A 16195-nucleotide genomic window follows, 5' to 3' on the forward strand; every position below is an offset into this window, starting at 1 on the left:
TGAAAGGGCCAGAGAAAAGCACAAGATGAGCAAAACAGTTTGCAAAACACTAGATTTTTGTCTTGCATTCAGTTATGCTGAATCAAATGAATAAAAATGGAGGGGGTGAAAGATTTTTGTTTGTTTTGTTTGTAAACCTAATATTCTGCAGGCATAATATACAGGTGGCATGGTGGTGCATTGGTAGAGCTGCTGCATCGCAGAAAGGAGACCAAGGTTTCCATCCTGGGTTCTCCCTGCATGGAGTTTTAATGTTCTACCCATATCTGCGCGGGCATTCTCTGGGTGCTCTAATTTCCTCCCGATGTTCAAAGACATGCATGTTAGGTAAAATGGCACTGCTACATTATCCCTAGTGTGTGTTTGTTCACTTACGATGGGCTCGGGCCCTGCCCAGGCTTTCTTCCTGCCTTGCGCCCTATGCTGGTCTCCAACCTGCGACCATGGTCTGGATAAAGCGGGTTGGAAAATGAAATGATAAATTATTTATTTGTTTGTTCATTGTTAGAGAGGTTGGGAGCATGCTTGTTAGGAGGTAGCAAAAATGTACCTTGCCTCAAGGTATATTTAATGTGCAAAGCCCATTTTAACAACCGTTAGACATAATTAATACAGAAAACTTCAACAAAAGTGTTTGAAAACCAAAATACTTGTTGTGATAGGCACTGACCTTCCCTGGAATCTGTTCAGGATTTGCAACTGGATGGATAGAGGGAGAAAGTTATGCAATTAAAAGATATGGGAAAACTACAATATATCTACATCTATACTAATAAAAGGCAAAGCCCTCACTTACTCACTCATCACTAACTCTCCAACTTCCCGTGTAGGTAGAAGGCTGAAATTTGGCAGGCTCATTCCTTACAGCTTACTTACAAAAGTTAAGCAGGTTTCATTTCGAAATTCTACACATAACAGTCATAACGGTGGACAATGTCTGCCATGTTAAACTTTCTTATTTATGGCCCCATCTTCACGAAATTTGGTAGGCGGCTTCCCTGCGCTAACCGAAACCGATGTACGTACTTATTTCGGTGGTATGACACCACTGTCGGCCGCCATATTGAACTTTCCAACGGTCTTTGTTACTTAATGGGCGTTACTTAATGGGCCCACCTTCAAGAAATTTGGTACGCGGGTTCCCAATGCTAACTGAATCCTACTTACGTACATATATACGTCCATAGCCTGCAGCTCGGTCCACACTCTGAATCCTCCAGGCACTCCTGAGCATAATCTAATTTTGAAGGTTGGGGCACCAATAATGTTACTGAGAAACTTACAGCCACTGAAACTTTGTAATGGCACGAGACTTCAGGTCACATGCTTGCAAAAGAACCTAATTGAGGCAACTATTTTTACTGGTGGTGGCTCAGGGGAGAGAGTTTTTATTCCTCGCATCCCCGTTATACCCTCTGATCTCCCATTTCAATTCAAACGCCTCCAATTTCCAGTAAGGCTCTGCTTCGCAATGACAATTAATAAGTCTCAGGGAGAGACCCTACAAAAGGTTGGCATTGATTTGAGGCAAGATTGCTTTTCACATGGCCAACTATACGTTGCATGCTCAAGAGTAAGCTCAGCTTGGTCATATTACAACCGGAGGGGCGAACTGACAACGTGGTATACAAAGAGATCCTTAACAAATAATTATTGGTACATTTTCCCTCAGTTTATTATTTAAAATTTTAAAGTAGTACTTCACCGCTGCAAAGCGCGGGTATTTTGCTAGTTTCTTATAAATCTCACAACTTCTGCACTTTTCTGAATGCACTATAAGAAAAAAGAAGAAAGTTCAACCAATTAAAAAATGAGATCAAAACTAGTTAAAAATGACTCATGGATTGTGAAGTTGGTTGGAACAGGGCTGAATTTGACAACCATCATACTAAACCACTGGGTCCTTGCCAATTCCTATTCAATTTACCATTTTCATATATATGTGCACAACCATTTGAGAAGGTAAACAATGGAATTTCTCAAGCTTGGAGTGTAAATGGTCTGCAGATGGTGCAGACCTATAAATATCTGGGAGTGCAGCTGGATGATAAATTAGACTGGACTGCCAATACTGATGCGCTGTGCAAGAAAGGACAAAGCCGGTTATACTTCCTTAGAAGGCTGGCTTCCTTCAACATCTGCAATAAGATGCTGCAGATGTTCTATCAAACAGTTGTGGCGAGCGCCCTCTTCTACGCAGTGGTGTGCTGGGGAGGCAGCATTAAGAGGAAAGACGCCTCACGCCTGGACAAACTGGTGAGGAAGGCAGGCTCTATTGTTGGCATGGAGCTGGACAGTTTAACATCTGTGGCAGAGCGAAGGGCGCTCAGCAGGCTCCTATCAATTATGGAGAATCCACTGCATCCACTAAATAATGTCATCTCCAGACAGAAGAGCAGCTTCAGCGACAGACTGCTGTCACTGTCCTGCTCCACAGACAGATTATGGAGATCGTTCCTCCCCCAAACTATGCGACTCTTTAATTCCACCAGGGGGGGTAAACGTTAATATTTAACATTATACATAGTTATTGTCTGTTTTTTTTCACCTGTATTATTATCATTCTTTAATTTAATATTATTTATTGTATCAGTATGCTGCTGCTGAAGAATGTGAATTTCCCATTGGGATTAATAAAGTATCTATCTATCTATCTATCTATCTATCTAAAAGTCTATAAACTGCTTTGAAGGCAGGGTGGCAATCTTCAAGGCTAACTTGCATGTTGAACAAGTTTCACACCCTTTGGACAAGTTTCACATTGTGACTGGAAGATTACAAAAGGTTACTGACTAAGCAGCCATAGCAATATTAAAACACAGATACAACCAGTCTAAAGAGATAAGCATGCTGTTGGAAGGAGTAAAACAGGACCAAGAACAGTATCAGAAATTAGGAAATGAGACAGACATGGAAAGGCAGGATGATGATGAAGAAATGTGCCAGTCAGCTTTAGGGCTCATTTATACTTCACGCTCAGAACGCGTATGCGCCCGCCTCATGGCTGCCATGCGTTTCCAGTGTTCATTTGATGCATCCTCTGAGCAGGTCCTCAGAAATTAACGCGACGCGTGCGCGGGTTGCAGTACCAGCAAAAAGTTGGGGGGCACAGTGTGCTAAAAGTTGGAATGTGACATCAGAGTCTCTGGTTACTATCTACATGTGACAGAAAGCCGCTTTGTGGATCCTACGAAATCAGTGTGCGCGCTTCGATGATTGATGAATGGTTTAAAGTGGTGAAGCAAAATGCCGACATACAAATGCATTTGTGGTGCTTTTATATTCAAGTGTGGCACATTCCCGATCGTAATGACACAATACATTTTAAAAGTCACACATACCGTCTTCTGTACCGTCTTTTTTTCTAGGGTTTCCTCCGGTATTGATAGCAGTGCCAAACAGCAATAGATCACCATACTGAGCACATTAAATGTATGATATTCCAACTCTCTGCACATTTAGAATCCTCAGATTTATACTTGATATCACTTTCATGATGAAATGCATTGAAGTATGTATGTTACATTTTACAGATAAATCGGTAATTTCGTTTAAATAATGAATACTGTTAATTACACACAAGGGGGTGACACAGTGGCGGAGCGTGAGCGCTGCTGTCTTGCAGGGAGTCACGTCGCTGATATTCCCTGCCTGGAGTTTACATGTTTTCCTGCTGGGTTTCCACAGTGCGCTCCGGTTTCTTTCCAAAGATATGCAGATTTGGTTACACTAAAATGACGCCAGCGTGTATGTGTGGGCTTGTATTCACCTTGCGATGAGCTGATGCCTCGTCCACGGATTGTTTCAGACTCGTGCCCAATGCTCGCTGAAATGGACAAATCCCTGAACTGATGGATTTAATCATTAAGCATCCTTTTCAGAAATATTGCGGTAAGGTGTCATCAGAATTTAATGGGTGTTCCAGGCAATTCACAACACAGTGAGGCCGAACCTGTTCTCCCCGTGATAATATCTCAAACTGTCACCTGGTGAATTCCTCCAAATTTATGTAAAGTGCGTGCGCAAGTAAAAACAGTACAACGCTAGCGTAGCAGGAGCGTCCGCTGCAGCATGCGTCGCGTGAAGTATAAATCCGGCCTTAGCCTACTACCTCTAACAAATCATCTTGTAAACAGAACTAAAGGAGCATAAAATTCAAGGAGAGTTTTTCTAGAAATGTTTTCATTTGTAATAGTTTGTAACGGTAGGTCACATTCTTGGAGAAACTACCCCAGCCCAAAAATGTATATTTGCTTATAACATACATTTTCTAAAAAGCACCATTCACTCACGGGACAGATTAAGACTGGCTAATTTAATAAAGCAATGTTAGCGAGGGAACTCAAGAAACCTTACACATTGCTTTAAACAGAATTAATATATTCATATTGTGCAGGAAGAACTAAATGAATACTGAAGGAAGAAAAATGTTCAGTGTCCACAGCCAATACAGTTTCCTTGCCAAGACTGAATATAGCATCATACAGCATATTTTAAGATGAAGAGTAAAACACAATTGCCAAGAGCAACACACCAGTAATAAAATCATGTTGTTTAGGGGCGACCTACTGAAAAAACCTGGGCTGACCAATGTGGTGGGGGCTTTCCATAAGAAAATAAATTTTACAAATGAGAGACCAGATGATGTAAAGTTGTCCAAGTATCTCATTCAGTTTTTTTTATTTTAAAGTTGTCAACTTTTCTACTTTAAATATATAACTTGCTGCGATGGGTTGGCACCCTGCCCGGGATTGGTTCCTGCCTTGTGCCCTGTGTTGGCTGGGATTGGCTCCAGCAGACCCCCGTGACCCTGTGTTCGGATTCAGCGGGTTGGATAATGGATGGATGGATGGATATATAACTTGGTGAGTGATTCTTTTGTGGAAAGCAGAACATTCTGTGTTCAATCTTACATGAACTTCCTCTTTATTTCATTTGCTATTTAAATATCAAACGATTCTGCTGGCTCTCATTTAATTAGTATCTTTAAAAAATTATGAATGTATAAATTAGTAATTCGCAAGTGCATCTGGTAGTTACATTAACACTCCTTGTACAGCATGGTGACCACAAGTGCACAATGTACTCTAGATACAGTCTCACCAACTCTGCACATCAGCCCTAAAAAAGGAAGAGTCTGTTAGATGCCAACTTCACTGCATTCAGATAACCTCTACAGAAATAAGCAATGCAGGCGAGACTGTGTGGACACTGATCTACTAAAACAAAGCTGAGGCTAGGGATCTGCACTGACAATCGGAAGGTTGCCGGTCAAATCCCGTAAAAATGCCAAAAGGGACTCTGCTCTGTTGGGCCCTTCAGCAAGGCCCTTAACCTGCAATTGCTAAGCGCTTTGAGTTGTGAGAAAAGCACTACATAAATGCAAAAAAATTAAATTTTTTTAAATTAAAGCCTTTCAGGTCATGCAGTTAGAAGCACACCTTCTGTAATCACTTGACCAGACACCATGAGAGGCCCAGAATCACAGAGCGTCTTTATATCACGCCATCTTGCAATAAATGCTTACAATATAAAATTAGCTGTTGACTAGAAGTCCAGAGTTAAATGGAGGCAAAGAGCCAAAGTCAATAACTGGTAGATCCATTTAACAGCTTTATTGAAGAAGAGTAATCAGACACCATGGCAGTCAGGCAGCAACTCTCATTCATCTATCAAAAGGCAGTTCTTTCATACGTAACTACATCACCTCACAGTTCAAATAAAATAATCAACTATTTTGCTTACCTGCTAACCCAGCATTAACCTATCTATTTTGGCTAAAATACAAGCAAACGGTTCTTTCAGCTGTAACCAATCCCATGAAGCACTGCAACTTAAATGTAACTGTACTTGACATAACTTTACGTAACTAACTTCTAACTAAAGGCAATCAGGCCTACAAGCCTTACAACAATAATAATAATAATAATAATAATAATAATATCTTCGACAGTTACATGCTGAAGAGGGGGTGATCATAAAGACAAAATAAAAATACACCTGACTTAAAGGTAAATGAGTAATAAACTTGTGTAATGTCTGTTATTTTAAAACTTTGCTCAAGATGACAGCTCAAAACTATACTCCCTCTTCTCAGTTCACAGTGGAAGATCATTGTTCGGGCTTTGTTTTCTGTAAAGCTCTTAGGATTATCCATGATGCTCTTTCACTCAACATTTTCCAATACGGGCGCCAAAGACTTGCAATTTCATTTTAAAATGCCCCTTCCCTGTTTTGACATGCAGTCCTTATATTTTGATTTTTAACTCTTCTCATGCCATTATCTAAATGATGTCTTACTACACTTTACAAAGATACTGTACTTGTTTTGCTTTATTACATTTCAGTATCTCAAATGCACTTAATTGACTAGGAACATAAGAAAAATACCTACTCTAGGTATTTTGTGGAGTCTCGATTATTTAAGTTTTGGGATGATTTGTCAGATTATACAATTGCCCTCAGGTGCTTTTATTAGCTCAAGATACAGCACCTGCGGACTACATAACCTTTGTTTACCACTCATTTGGCAAAGCAGCATTAGTTAACTTTCAGTTAACTACGCCTTTGCTCCCTTTCACTTTTGCAGTTATGGACCTCTTTTGACCATTTTGTTGTTTGCTTCTCTGGCTATATAACTTTTGGCTTCATTATTTGTTTTTGAATGAGACTGGTTGGGTCATTTCTGGATTATTGTTAATACCTAAATACATTTTCTTGCATTTTTACCCTCTAATTTTATTTTCTTACTTTGCATTTGTCCTGTTTTTGACTTTTTTGAAATTTTGATTTCTCATCATTTTTGATTCTGCCCATTTTGAATCAACCAAAAAACACTGGAGTTTCACTGTGTGGTCATTTTTTTTTCCTGTTTTTGGCACAAATCACAATACATTACAAGGTGTACATCCATCTTTTTAATGTGGCTGCCGTTCTGTCATGCATCTCATTTATCTCATGCTGTTAACATGCAGCATTCCAGAGACCAAACTTGCCAAACTGGCAGCACCAGTAAAACTAATCATACAAAATGACAGAGACTGTGACATCACTATACTGGCAAAAATATAAGCAAAGAAAAATATCTTAAAATTATAAGAATGGACTGCTTAGAAATGAGCCCAATGTTCATTTTTGTCTCTCTGAACCGCAATGCAACTTCAAGTTTGGACATATTTTATACTTCTAAAAATCTGATGAGTTTAAGTGTTTAATGGAATTTTTGCTTTATTATGGTTGCTGAACTTCAAACAGTTTTCAAGCCAAGGACTACATCCAATACATCTTAGGCTAATCTTTTGACTGAAACTGCAAAGTGCTTCATTGGTTTGAAGTAACACTTTGCTTTACCCTACGTTTCCTGACGTACCCAGAACTGTACTTTGATCTGTATTCAGTCTAATGAATAACATACTTTGTTTAAATTGTAATTTGGGGCTGATTTACTTAAAGAATTTAATTTCTTGGTATTTTTTCCTAGTTACATAAAAGGTTAAAAAGAAAAACTGACTAATAGTAATATGATGATTAGGGGAACAACAATCAACTTTGCTGCATAAAAATAAAGAGGAAACATCTACAATCTTTCAATAGTGAGAAATGATCATTTGTGTCTTGAGCAACTTGGACAGTAGAACAGATTTAATTTCACAGCTCTCAGCCACTTCTATTTATGAATCACACTAGCATGATAAAAGTATGTACAGTAAGTGTTCATATATTTGGCTTTCTGAATTTGTCAAACTTTAGGCATGAAAACCAATCATACTGCAGTTGAGTAAAGTTTTTTTTTTCCTTTAAGGTAAGACATATGTTAATGATTTTCAATATAAGCATTAGTAACTGCTTTGAAAACTGAATGTAAATGTTCAGAAAGGCCAACATGTATCTGACACTCCACAACCCGCTTGGTGCCCCCACATAATACACTGGAACGTCAGAAATATGTGGACACCCCTCCAAATTAAGATCATATGTTTCAGTGTCAACCATTGTTAACAGCTGCATACAATCAAGCACAGAGCCATGTCAATCTCCATTGACAAACACTGGCAGCAGAGTCCTACTAAAGAGCTTATGGACTTTCAACGTGGCACTGTCATAGGTCACCTTTGCCACAAGTCTGTATGTGAAATTTCTGCTCCGCTAGATCTGCCCTGTTCCAGTTCAAGTGCTATTATTGTGAAATGGAAGTGCCTAGGAGCAACAACAGCTCAGCCATGAAGAGGTAGGACATGCAAAATCAAAGAATGCGGCGGCCGAGTGCAGAAGCACATAATTGACTATCCTCTGTTACTCACAATCACAACAGAATTTCAAACTTCCAGGGAAGCAACATCAGTATAAGAACCATGCAGCAAGAGCTTCATGAAATAGATTTCCATGGCCTAAAAGCCTATGATCACATTGCTAATTGTCAGCTATTGGACTCTAGAAAGACAAATCTGGGGTGGGAAGATGCCGGGAGACTGCTATTTTTGGAATGCATAGTACCTACTGTAAAGTTTAATGGACGAGGGATATTGGTCTGGGGCTGTTTTTTAGGGTTTGTGCTAGGCAGTTTGGTTCCAGTGAAAGGGTCTGTTAAATGTCTTTGTATGCTGTAGCATTTAGACTAATGTGCACTTCCAACTTTGTGGCAACAGTTTGGGGAAGGCACTTTTCTTTTCCAGCATGACTGTGCTCATGTCCACAAAGCCTGGTCCATAATGACATAGTTACATGAGTTTGGTGTTTAGTGTTGAGGAACAAATGGAATGCTGATTGCTTGCCAGGTCTTCTTGTCCATCTTCAGTACTTGATCTCACACACTCTTTTGGCTGAATGGGCATATATTCCCCCAGACACCCTCCAACATCTTGTGGAAAGCTTTTCCAAAAGGGTGGAAGTGGTTACAGCTGCAAAGGCAGGGCCAATTCCATATTAATGCATATGGTTTTGAAATGGGATGTCCAACAAGCTCATATAGGTATGTGTCCACAAACGTGGCCATATAGAGTACCTTCTCATAGTGCAACACAATGGTATGCCTGCAAATGCTAGCATTTGTCAGAGTTCCTTTTACCATGTCCACTAAAGTTGGGTAATGTTGAAACTCTCATCATGACATAATTCTGGAAAGACACTGTGTCAACAATTTCATTAGCATTATCATAAATATTTTATGATTACAAAACAGATGGAAATGTGTGGCAATAAATCATAGACTGAATGGTGCAAGCGTTTTAACTGTTTAAAATGCTGCACATAAGGTTTTCACCTAAGAGTTTTTATTTTTTCCAGTCTTCAATGTCAGACTTTCAGATGTTAAGAATCTGTTAGGGGTCAACCAAAAGAGAGCGGCACACTCTAGCCCACCCCAGAACATACTATAAGACCCCTGTTGAATATAAGCAGCATGCATTTTAACTGACTTAAACTAACCCTAGGTTTACAAGACCTTGTGGGAGACCGTATAAAATTTACTATATGCTATTTCCAATCACAATGAGGCAAGTTGTAAATTTGGGTCATTTTGCTAGATTGACAAATTAGAATAAAATAAAACCAGCAACTGTATACTTGGAAAGGTCAGAGTCAGACAAGCATGTAGATAAAATGACAAATATGCAACTCGTCCAACACAGGGCAAAAATAAATGGGAGCCGTATAAGGGAGGGTAAGTCTACTTAGTTTAACTAGTTCAATGCACTGCAAAACTAACAAGCATGCAGAATGAAAAGTAAACAAGAGACACTTATCAGAAGACATCTAAACCTTCTTGTGATTATCACTATAAAAGAACAATGACAATACACTCCACAGGTTAAAGTCAGCACACTGTACAGACTTAAACAATTAATTGTGATAAAGGATGAATGGATCAGGTGGTCCTCAAAAATAAACTTGTCATGCACTGATTAATTCTATTGAATCCTGAGAATAGAACCATGTCATAAACAAATACCATCATGGTCCACTATTGTAAGGGCCTGACCATAATGGGGAACAACTATCAGACTAGAAATCAGAAACCAAAGATGCACTAGACAATTTATAGCAAAACTTATTAAATGGTTTACTTTAAAGTACGGAAGTCAAAATTGGTTACTGAAAGGGTACAGTGGATGCAGGTTCGCTTCCAACAGATTCCTTCACTACTGCAAGCTAATTCTTGTTAATAAAACAACCCTCCAGTCACCGAGCTTGCTTAATCCAGTTTTAGTGTTATAGGTGAAGGTCTGAATAAATAAATAAAATCATGTAGCTTGTTAGTACTCTCCTTTTGCCTTGTTATACATTTTTGATATTCAAAATGTTTTTTTCAGAGAATATCAAAAGATTGAGGACCAAATCAAATTTATGAAGACACACAGATGCAGGCAAGAACAAATCAGTAGATCAGATATTGCCTCTTGTTGTTTGCATTAAATTGTTTATTGGCAGATAGTTTAAAATTAAATAAATGCATAGTTAATAAGTAAGTAAGTAAGTAAATAATTGAAGTAACAATAAATATCAGTTACGATGCCAGGATCTAGGTTTAACACCTCAATTCTAACGGCGAAAAAAAAAATTACAGCACCGCTCCAACTGTGTAGAAAAAATAGGTGCTCAGTTACAGATTAACCTTTTGTTTTTTTTGTTTTTTTTTTTTATATCAAATAAGCAGCCAGGAAGACAACCTCACACACTAAAAGTCATCTTGCAAATCTGCTTGAGCTCACTGTAGTTATCTAAGGAAAGAGCTCACATGTCTGGAAAGAGATCACAACCTAAATCTGTGAGTGTGTGTATGTACAATAACACTGGCTGTCAGTTTGTGAGCCTTAACTTATTTCCTCATATCTGTGTAAGAATGCCTTATGTTTTGTACTTTTCTGCTGTAAACAAAATTTCCTTTCGGAATAATAATGTCTAGCTATCCTATCTGTGATACTAAAGTATCACAAAATGGCAGACTGTAGGAAATGAAAGTGTTCATGGTGTGCATGTAGGAAATGAAAGTGTTCATGGTGTGCAGGAAGTTTGCACTGTCAGTCTGCCTTGCCCTACCTGTACAAAAGCTCCTGTACCTGGTATGTTTGATATTGTGGTTTATTTTTTAATTTTTCCACACACACACGAAATTCCAGGATTCTAATATATAACATGCATAACACTGTATTTAAAATTCACCTTAACGTTCAAATGTGACTCAGGCGCCGCCGAGAGTGGCAGCCTTTTCAGCAGCTCCGTGTACGACTTTATTTTTCTACTTTTATTTTTCTCTTTTTTATTGATCACTCATATCACTTTATTTTATGTGGATTCATTCCCTGGACACACTTACTTTTACAACGTGGGCATGGATTTTTACACGCCGAGACACGTCTATTCAATTACTCAACTTCGAGCGCTGAGAACAAATGCCAGTGCCTGTGTGGTTCCCTATTTACCTGACGAGGTAAGAAGGCGGTATCATGGCAGCAGAGTCAGCACTAAGCTAAAAATGAAGCGGCTTGCGAGAAAGTGGCGTTTTAAGCCTTCGGTGCCTTCTGTGATTCTGGGAAATGTGAACTCAATCTCAAATAAGATCGATGAACTGGCTGCGCTGGTGAAAAATGTCAGAACCTACAGAGAATGCAGTTTGTTGTGCTTTTGCGAAACGTGGCTAACTACCACCATCCCAGATGTTAACGTGGAGCTACCCGGGTTTAGCACAGTTAGAGCGGACAGAGATGCAAGTACCTGCGGTAGGAGGACTCGCTCTCTATGTTAATACACGGTGGTGTAACTCTGGACATGTTAACGTTAAAGTCTCCACTTGCTGCAGGGCGCTTGTGCTAATCGCTGGAGACTTTAACCATGTGACGCTGGACAAAACATTACCTGCATTCTCCCAGTATGTGGACTGTAACACCCGGGGAAATAAGACTATTGATTTACTGTATGCAAACATTAAAGATGCATACAGCGCCACCCCACTGCCTGCGCTTGGGAACGCAGATCATAACCTGGTTCTGCTTCAGCCTCACTACAAACCAAGAGTGAGGGTCCTACCTACAACCACACGCTCATTCAGGAAGTGGTCCCCTGAGGCAGAGAAGGCCTTGAGAGAATGCTTTGGAACTACAGACTGGGATATCCTGCAGGGATCACATAGTGAGAACATTGAGGAGGTTGTTGACTGCACTACTGACTACATCAATTTCTGCATGGACATTGTAGTTCCAGTAAGAACTGTATGCTGCTATGCTAACAACAAGCCATGGATTACAAGTGACATCAAGGGTCTTTTGAACCAGAAGAAAAGGGCTTTTAAAGGTGGTGATCAGCATGAGCTCAAGCGCGTGCAGAAGGAACTTAGAGTCCAGTTCAGGGCATCGAAGGAGCAATACAGGAGAAAGCTGGAGCAGAAGTTGCAGAATAACAACATGAAGGAAGTGTGGGATGGGATGAAGATCATCACTGGCTGCAGCTCGAAGCGGGGTACCACCATCGAGAGAGATGTGAAGAGAGCAAACCAAATGAACAACTTCTTTAACAGGTTTGACCACCCTAACCCACTCTCACTCTCACCTCGGAGTACTGCACCCTCCACACATCCTTCTGCTGATACCAGCATAGGAGAGACATCCCCACCCACAATTACAACAGTGCAGGTGAGCAGAGAGCTGAGGAGACTTTGTGCCAGCAAAGCAGCGGGTCCAGATGGAGTATCACCACGACTGCTGAAGGTCCGTGCATTGGAGCTGGGGGGTCCTCTACAGCGCATCTTCAACCTGAGCCTGGAACAGGGGAGAGTCCCGAGGCTTTGGAAAACATCTTGTATCACCCCAGTCCCAAAGGTGTCACGTCCTAGTGAGCTGAATGACTTCCAGCCTGTTGCTCTGACATCACATGTGATGAAGACCACGGAGAGGCTGCGGCTTCACCACCTGGGGCCACAGGTTCAACACGCCCTTGACCCTCTGCAGTTTGCATATCAGGAGAAGATGGGAGCGGAGGATGCGATCATCTATATGCTACACCAATCCCTCTCCCACTTGGACAGAGGCAGTGGTGCTGTAAGAATTATGTTTCTAGACTTCTCTAGCACCTTCAACACAATCCAACCTCTGCTCCTTAGGGACAAGCTGACAGAGATGGGAGTAGATTCATACCTGGTGGCATGGATCATGGACTATCTTACAGACAGACCTCAGTATGTGCATCTTGGGAACTGCACTGACATTGTGGTCAGCAACACAGGAGCACCACAGGGGACTGTACTTTCTCCGGTCCTGTTCAGCCTATAGACATCGGACTTCCAATACAACTCGGAGTCCTGCCACGTGCAAAAGTTCGCTGACGACACTGCTATCGTGGGCTGCATCAGGAGTGGGCAGGAGGAGGAGTATAGGGACCTAATCAAGGACTTTGTTAAATGGTGCGACTCAAACCACCTACACCTGAACACCAGCAAAACCAAGGAGCTGGTGGTGGATTTTAGGAGGCCCAGACCCCTCATGGACCCCGTGATCATCAGAGGTGACTGTGTGCAGATGGTGCAGACCTATAAACACCTGGGAGTGCAACTGGATGATAAATTAGACTGGACTGCCAATACTGATGTTCTGTGTAAGAAAGGACAGAGCCGGTTATACTTCCTTAGAAGGCTGGCGTCCTTCAACATCTGCAATAAGATGCTGCAGATGTTCTATCAGACGGTTGTGGCGAGCACCCTCTTCTACGCGGTGTTGTGCTGGGGAGGCAGCATTAAGAAGAAGGACGCCTCACGCCTGGACAAACCGGTGAGGAAGGCAGCTTGACATCTGTGGCAGAGCGACGGGCGCTCAGCAGGCTCCTATCAATAATGGAGAATCCACTGCATCCACTAAACAGTGTCATCTCCAGACAGAAGAGCAGCTTCAGCGACAGACTGAGAAGATCGTTCCTCCCCCAAACTATGCGACTCTTCAATTCCACCCAGGGGGGTAAACATTAACATTATACAAAGTTATTGTCTCTTTTTACCTGCATTGTTATCAATCTTTAATTTAATATTGTTTTTTGTATCAGTATGCTGCTGCTGTATGTGAATTTCCCCTTGGGATTAATAAAGTATCTAAAATATTATCTTTACAATGTTCTTCATATCCAGCCTTAAAAACAGTTTAAAAATGCTGACCATATAAACAGATCCATTGCTACTGAATAGTTTCCAAAAAACATTACAGTTGATTTGATGGACATTATCTGGGTTTGCTCATGTTGGCACTTCAACTCCTCGAACCCCAATATAACCCTTTTATCTATTCACTTGTAAATATTTCTTTTCCTTTATATTACTCAATGGGACCAAAGAAAGCATTGCAAATACTGATCATACAAAACTAAATGGCGCAGATATCACAGAACTACTTCAAAATAAATTTTAGTAAGGGTTCACTCCATCATTCTCTACAACATTTACCCAATTTTATTACACATTTAGTTATCTTGTCAATTTTTGACACAGTATTTGGATCAACAAATCAACACCACTTGTCTCTGTATAAAAAGTATTTCACTTTGTCCATACGGAAGCAAGCTTTATTAGTTTCCTTCAGTGGATCTGAATGTAATTTATCTAGTCCTGGGAGATCAAGGTACTGTGAGCAATGCACATTTCAATCAGGCTCATCCACAAGGCAACTAATTTTACCAAAAGCTAAAGACATTGCACTTTACGACGGTGTGGTATGCACTAGCATACAGTATACATATGGTGTCACAGCTTACGGAAACACTGACATTTCTGCAAGAGTTTGATTAAAATTTTGGCTCACGAGGTAGAGAAACGACTTCACACGACCACGGTCACCACCACCTGAACATCACTATCGTGCCGTAAGGCTCTTTATTTTTGCTGTCACAAACCTACGTTTTTCCTTCTTCGCTACCCAAATCGGACCTAATGCTTTCATGTCAGGAGCTGCTAAAAGCATCCCATTCAGCAGACCGTTGCATTTTTATACAATGGGTACTCGTTTTATACTGTATGATGCATCATCAATCTCACAATTTTACTACTCCTGATCCCTATGATTTTAATGCTGATTTGTACTCATACAGAATTCAAACGTGAAAATTATGTTTCTGCACACGCAATACATACTATATATAAAACTTTGAACGTTGTTGACCTCTTTTGTATCCACTAGTGTAGTTGGAGTCATTACAAATTAGACCGGTATCAACTGCGTATTGTACCCAACTAGAGCCCTGTGCCGAAAATATGCTGTATGGAAGGACATGGTCTCCTTTCGCGTTGGTTCCAAGGAGTACACTCAACACAAGCTACGCACATACGTCTTTAAAACAGAACATACAGCGGCCCAGTAGACAGCTGATCCCGGCTGTTCTTACACAGGTATTTCTTACAGTCAGAAACGTCTTCGCTCCTGACTTCACGGCTATATTAATTTCACTTTTTACGACTTACACAAAACAAAAATTCTGGGCTGCGACTTAAGCGATGCAAAGGGAAAGCATCCCTCGGGGCGTCTCACGATTCTCCCAAAATCCCAACACTCACCTCCGAGACACCCCGCCGCAAAATCGAGCGCCATCCCTCGCGCTGCTTGCTTATCGCGCTCCTGTCGTTATAAACTCGCTTCCCCCTGGCGTGAAATCGCTCTTCTTCTGAATCCGAGACTTTTTCCCCCACAATAAGGTTCTCGGCACAGCACTTTGTTTCGGAAGCACAGCAGCTCTCCTTGGTGCTTCTACTTCTAATTTGGGGGGTGGGGTGGTGCGTTCATATATATATTTATATATATACATATGTATCCTTTATTTGGTTTAGTCGTCTGTCCAATCAGAGCGCGGCGTTTAGGACAACACCCTCGCTCACCGCCCAGTCACTTCAGACTTCGAATGACGTCAATGACGTCGATACCATGCGGCGGCGTGGCCAATCTGACCATTGAGAAAACGATGTAAACGTGCGGTGGTATCGCCGAAAAAATCTCTAGAATGTTCTCCGCATTCCAACAAACTGTGCATCGCGTGGTTAGCTGCACGAGTCCGGAAGGAACCAAGTATTCGAACCAGACCATTGGCAGAAAGTAAAAATGAAATATAATAACACGTTAGTGATGAGTGACCTGTTTGGGTTTATATCTTTACATGTGAAGCAGATGGATAATTCGAAGGCGTAAATATTCAGAAAACAGAGTACAGAACATTAATGTGTTTAAATAGAAACAAA

At 40.8% G+C, this 16195-nt stretch overlaps 1 protein-coding gene across 1 annotated transcript in view; it reads right to left on the reverse strand.

The window, feature by feature from the left end:
- LOC114666374 (mitochondrial basic amino acids transporter) overlaps window positions 1–15826 on the reverse strand; it is a 36177-nt gene extending 20351 nt beyond the window's left edge. Inside the window, exon 1 of the mRNA XM_028821210.2 lies at window positions 15521–15826. Coding sequence (XP_028677043.1) covers window positions 15521–15554 — 34 coding nt within the window. The 5' untranslated portion in view covers window positions 15555–15826. The remainder of the gene's footprint in view (window positions 1–15520) is intronic.
- Between the last annotated feature and the right edge of the window lie 369 nt (window positions 15827–16195).

The sequence above is a fragment of the Erpetoichthys calabaricus genome, chromosome 16 (assembly GCF_900747795.2).
Source record: "Erpetoichthys calabaricus chromosome 16, fErpCal1.3, whole genome shotgun sequence".
Taxonomy (NCBI): domain Eukaryota; kingdom Metazoa; phylum Chordata; class Cladistia; order Polypteriformes; family Polypteridae; genus Erpetoichthys; species Erpetoichthys calabaricus.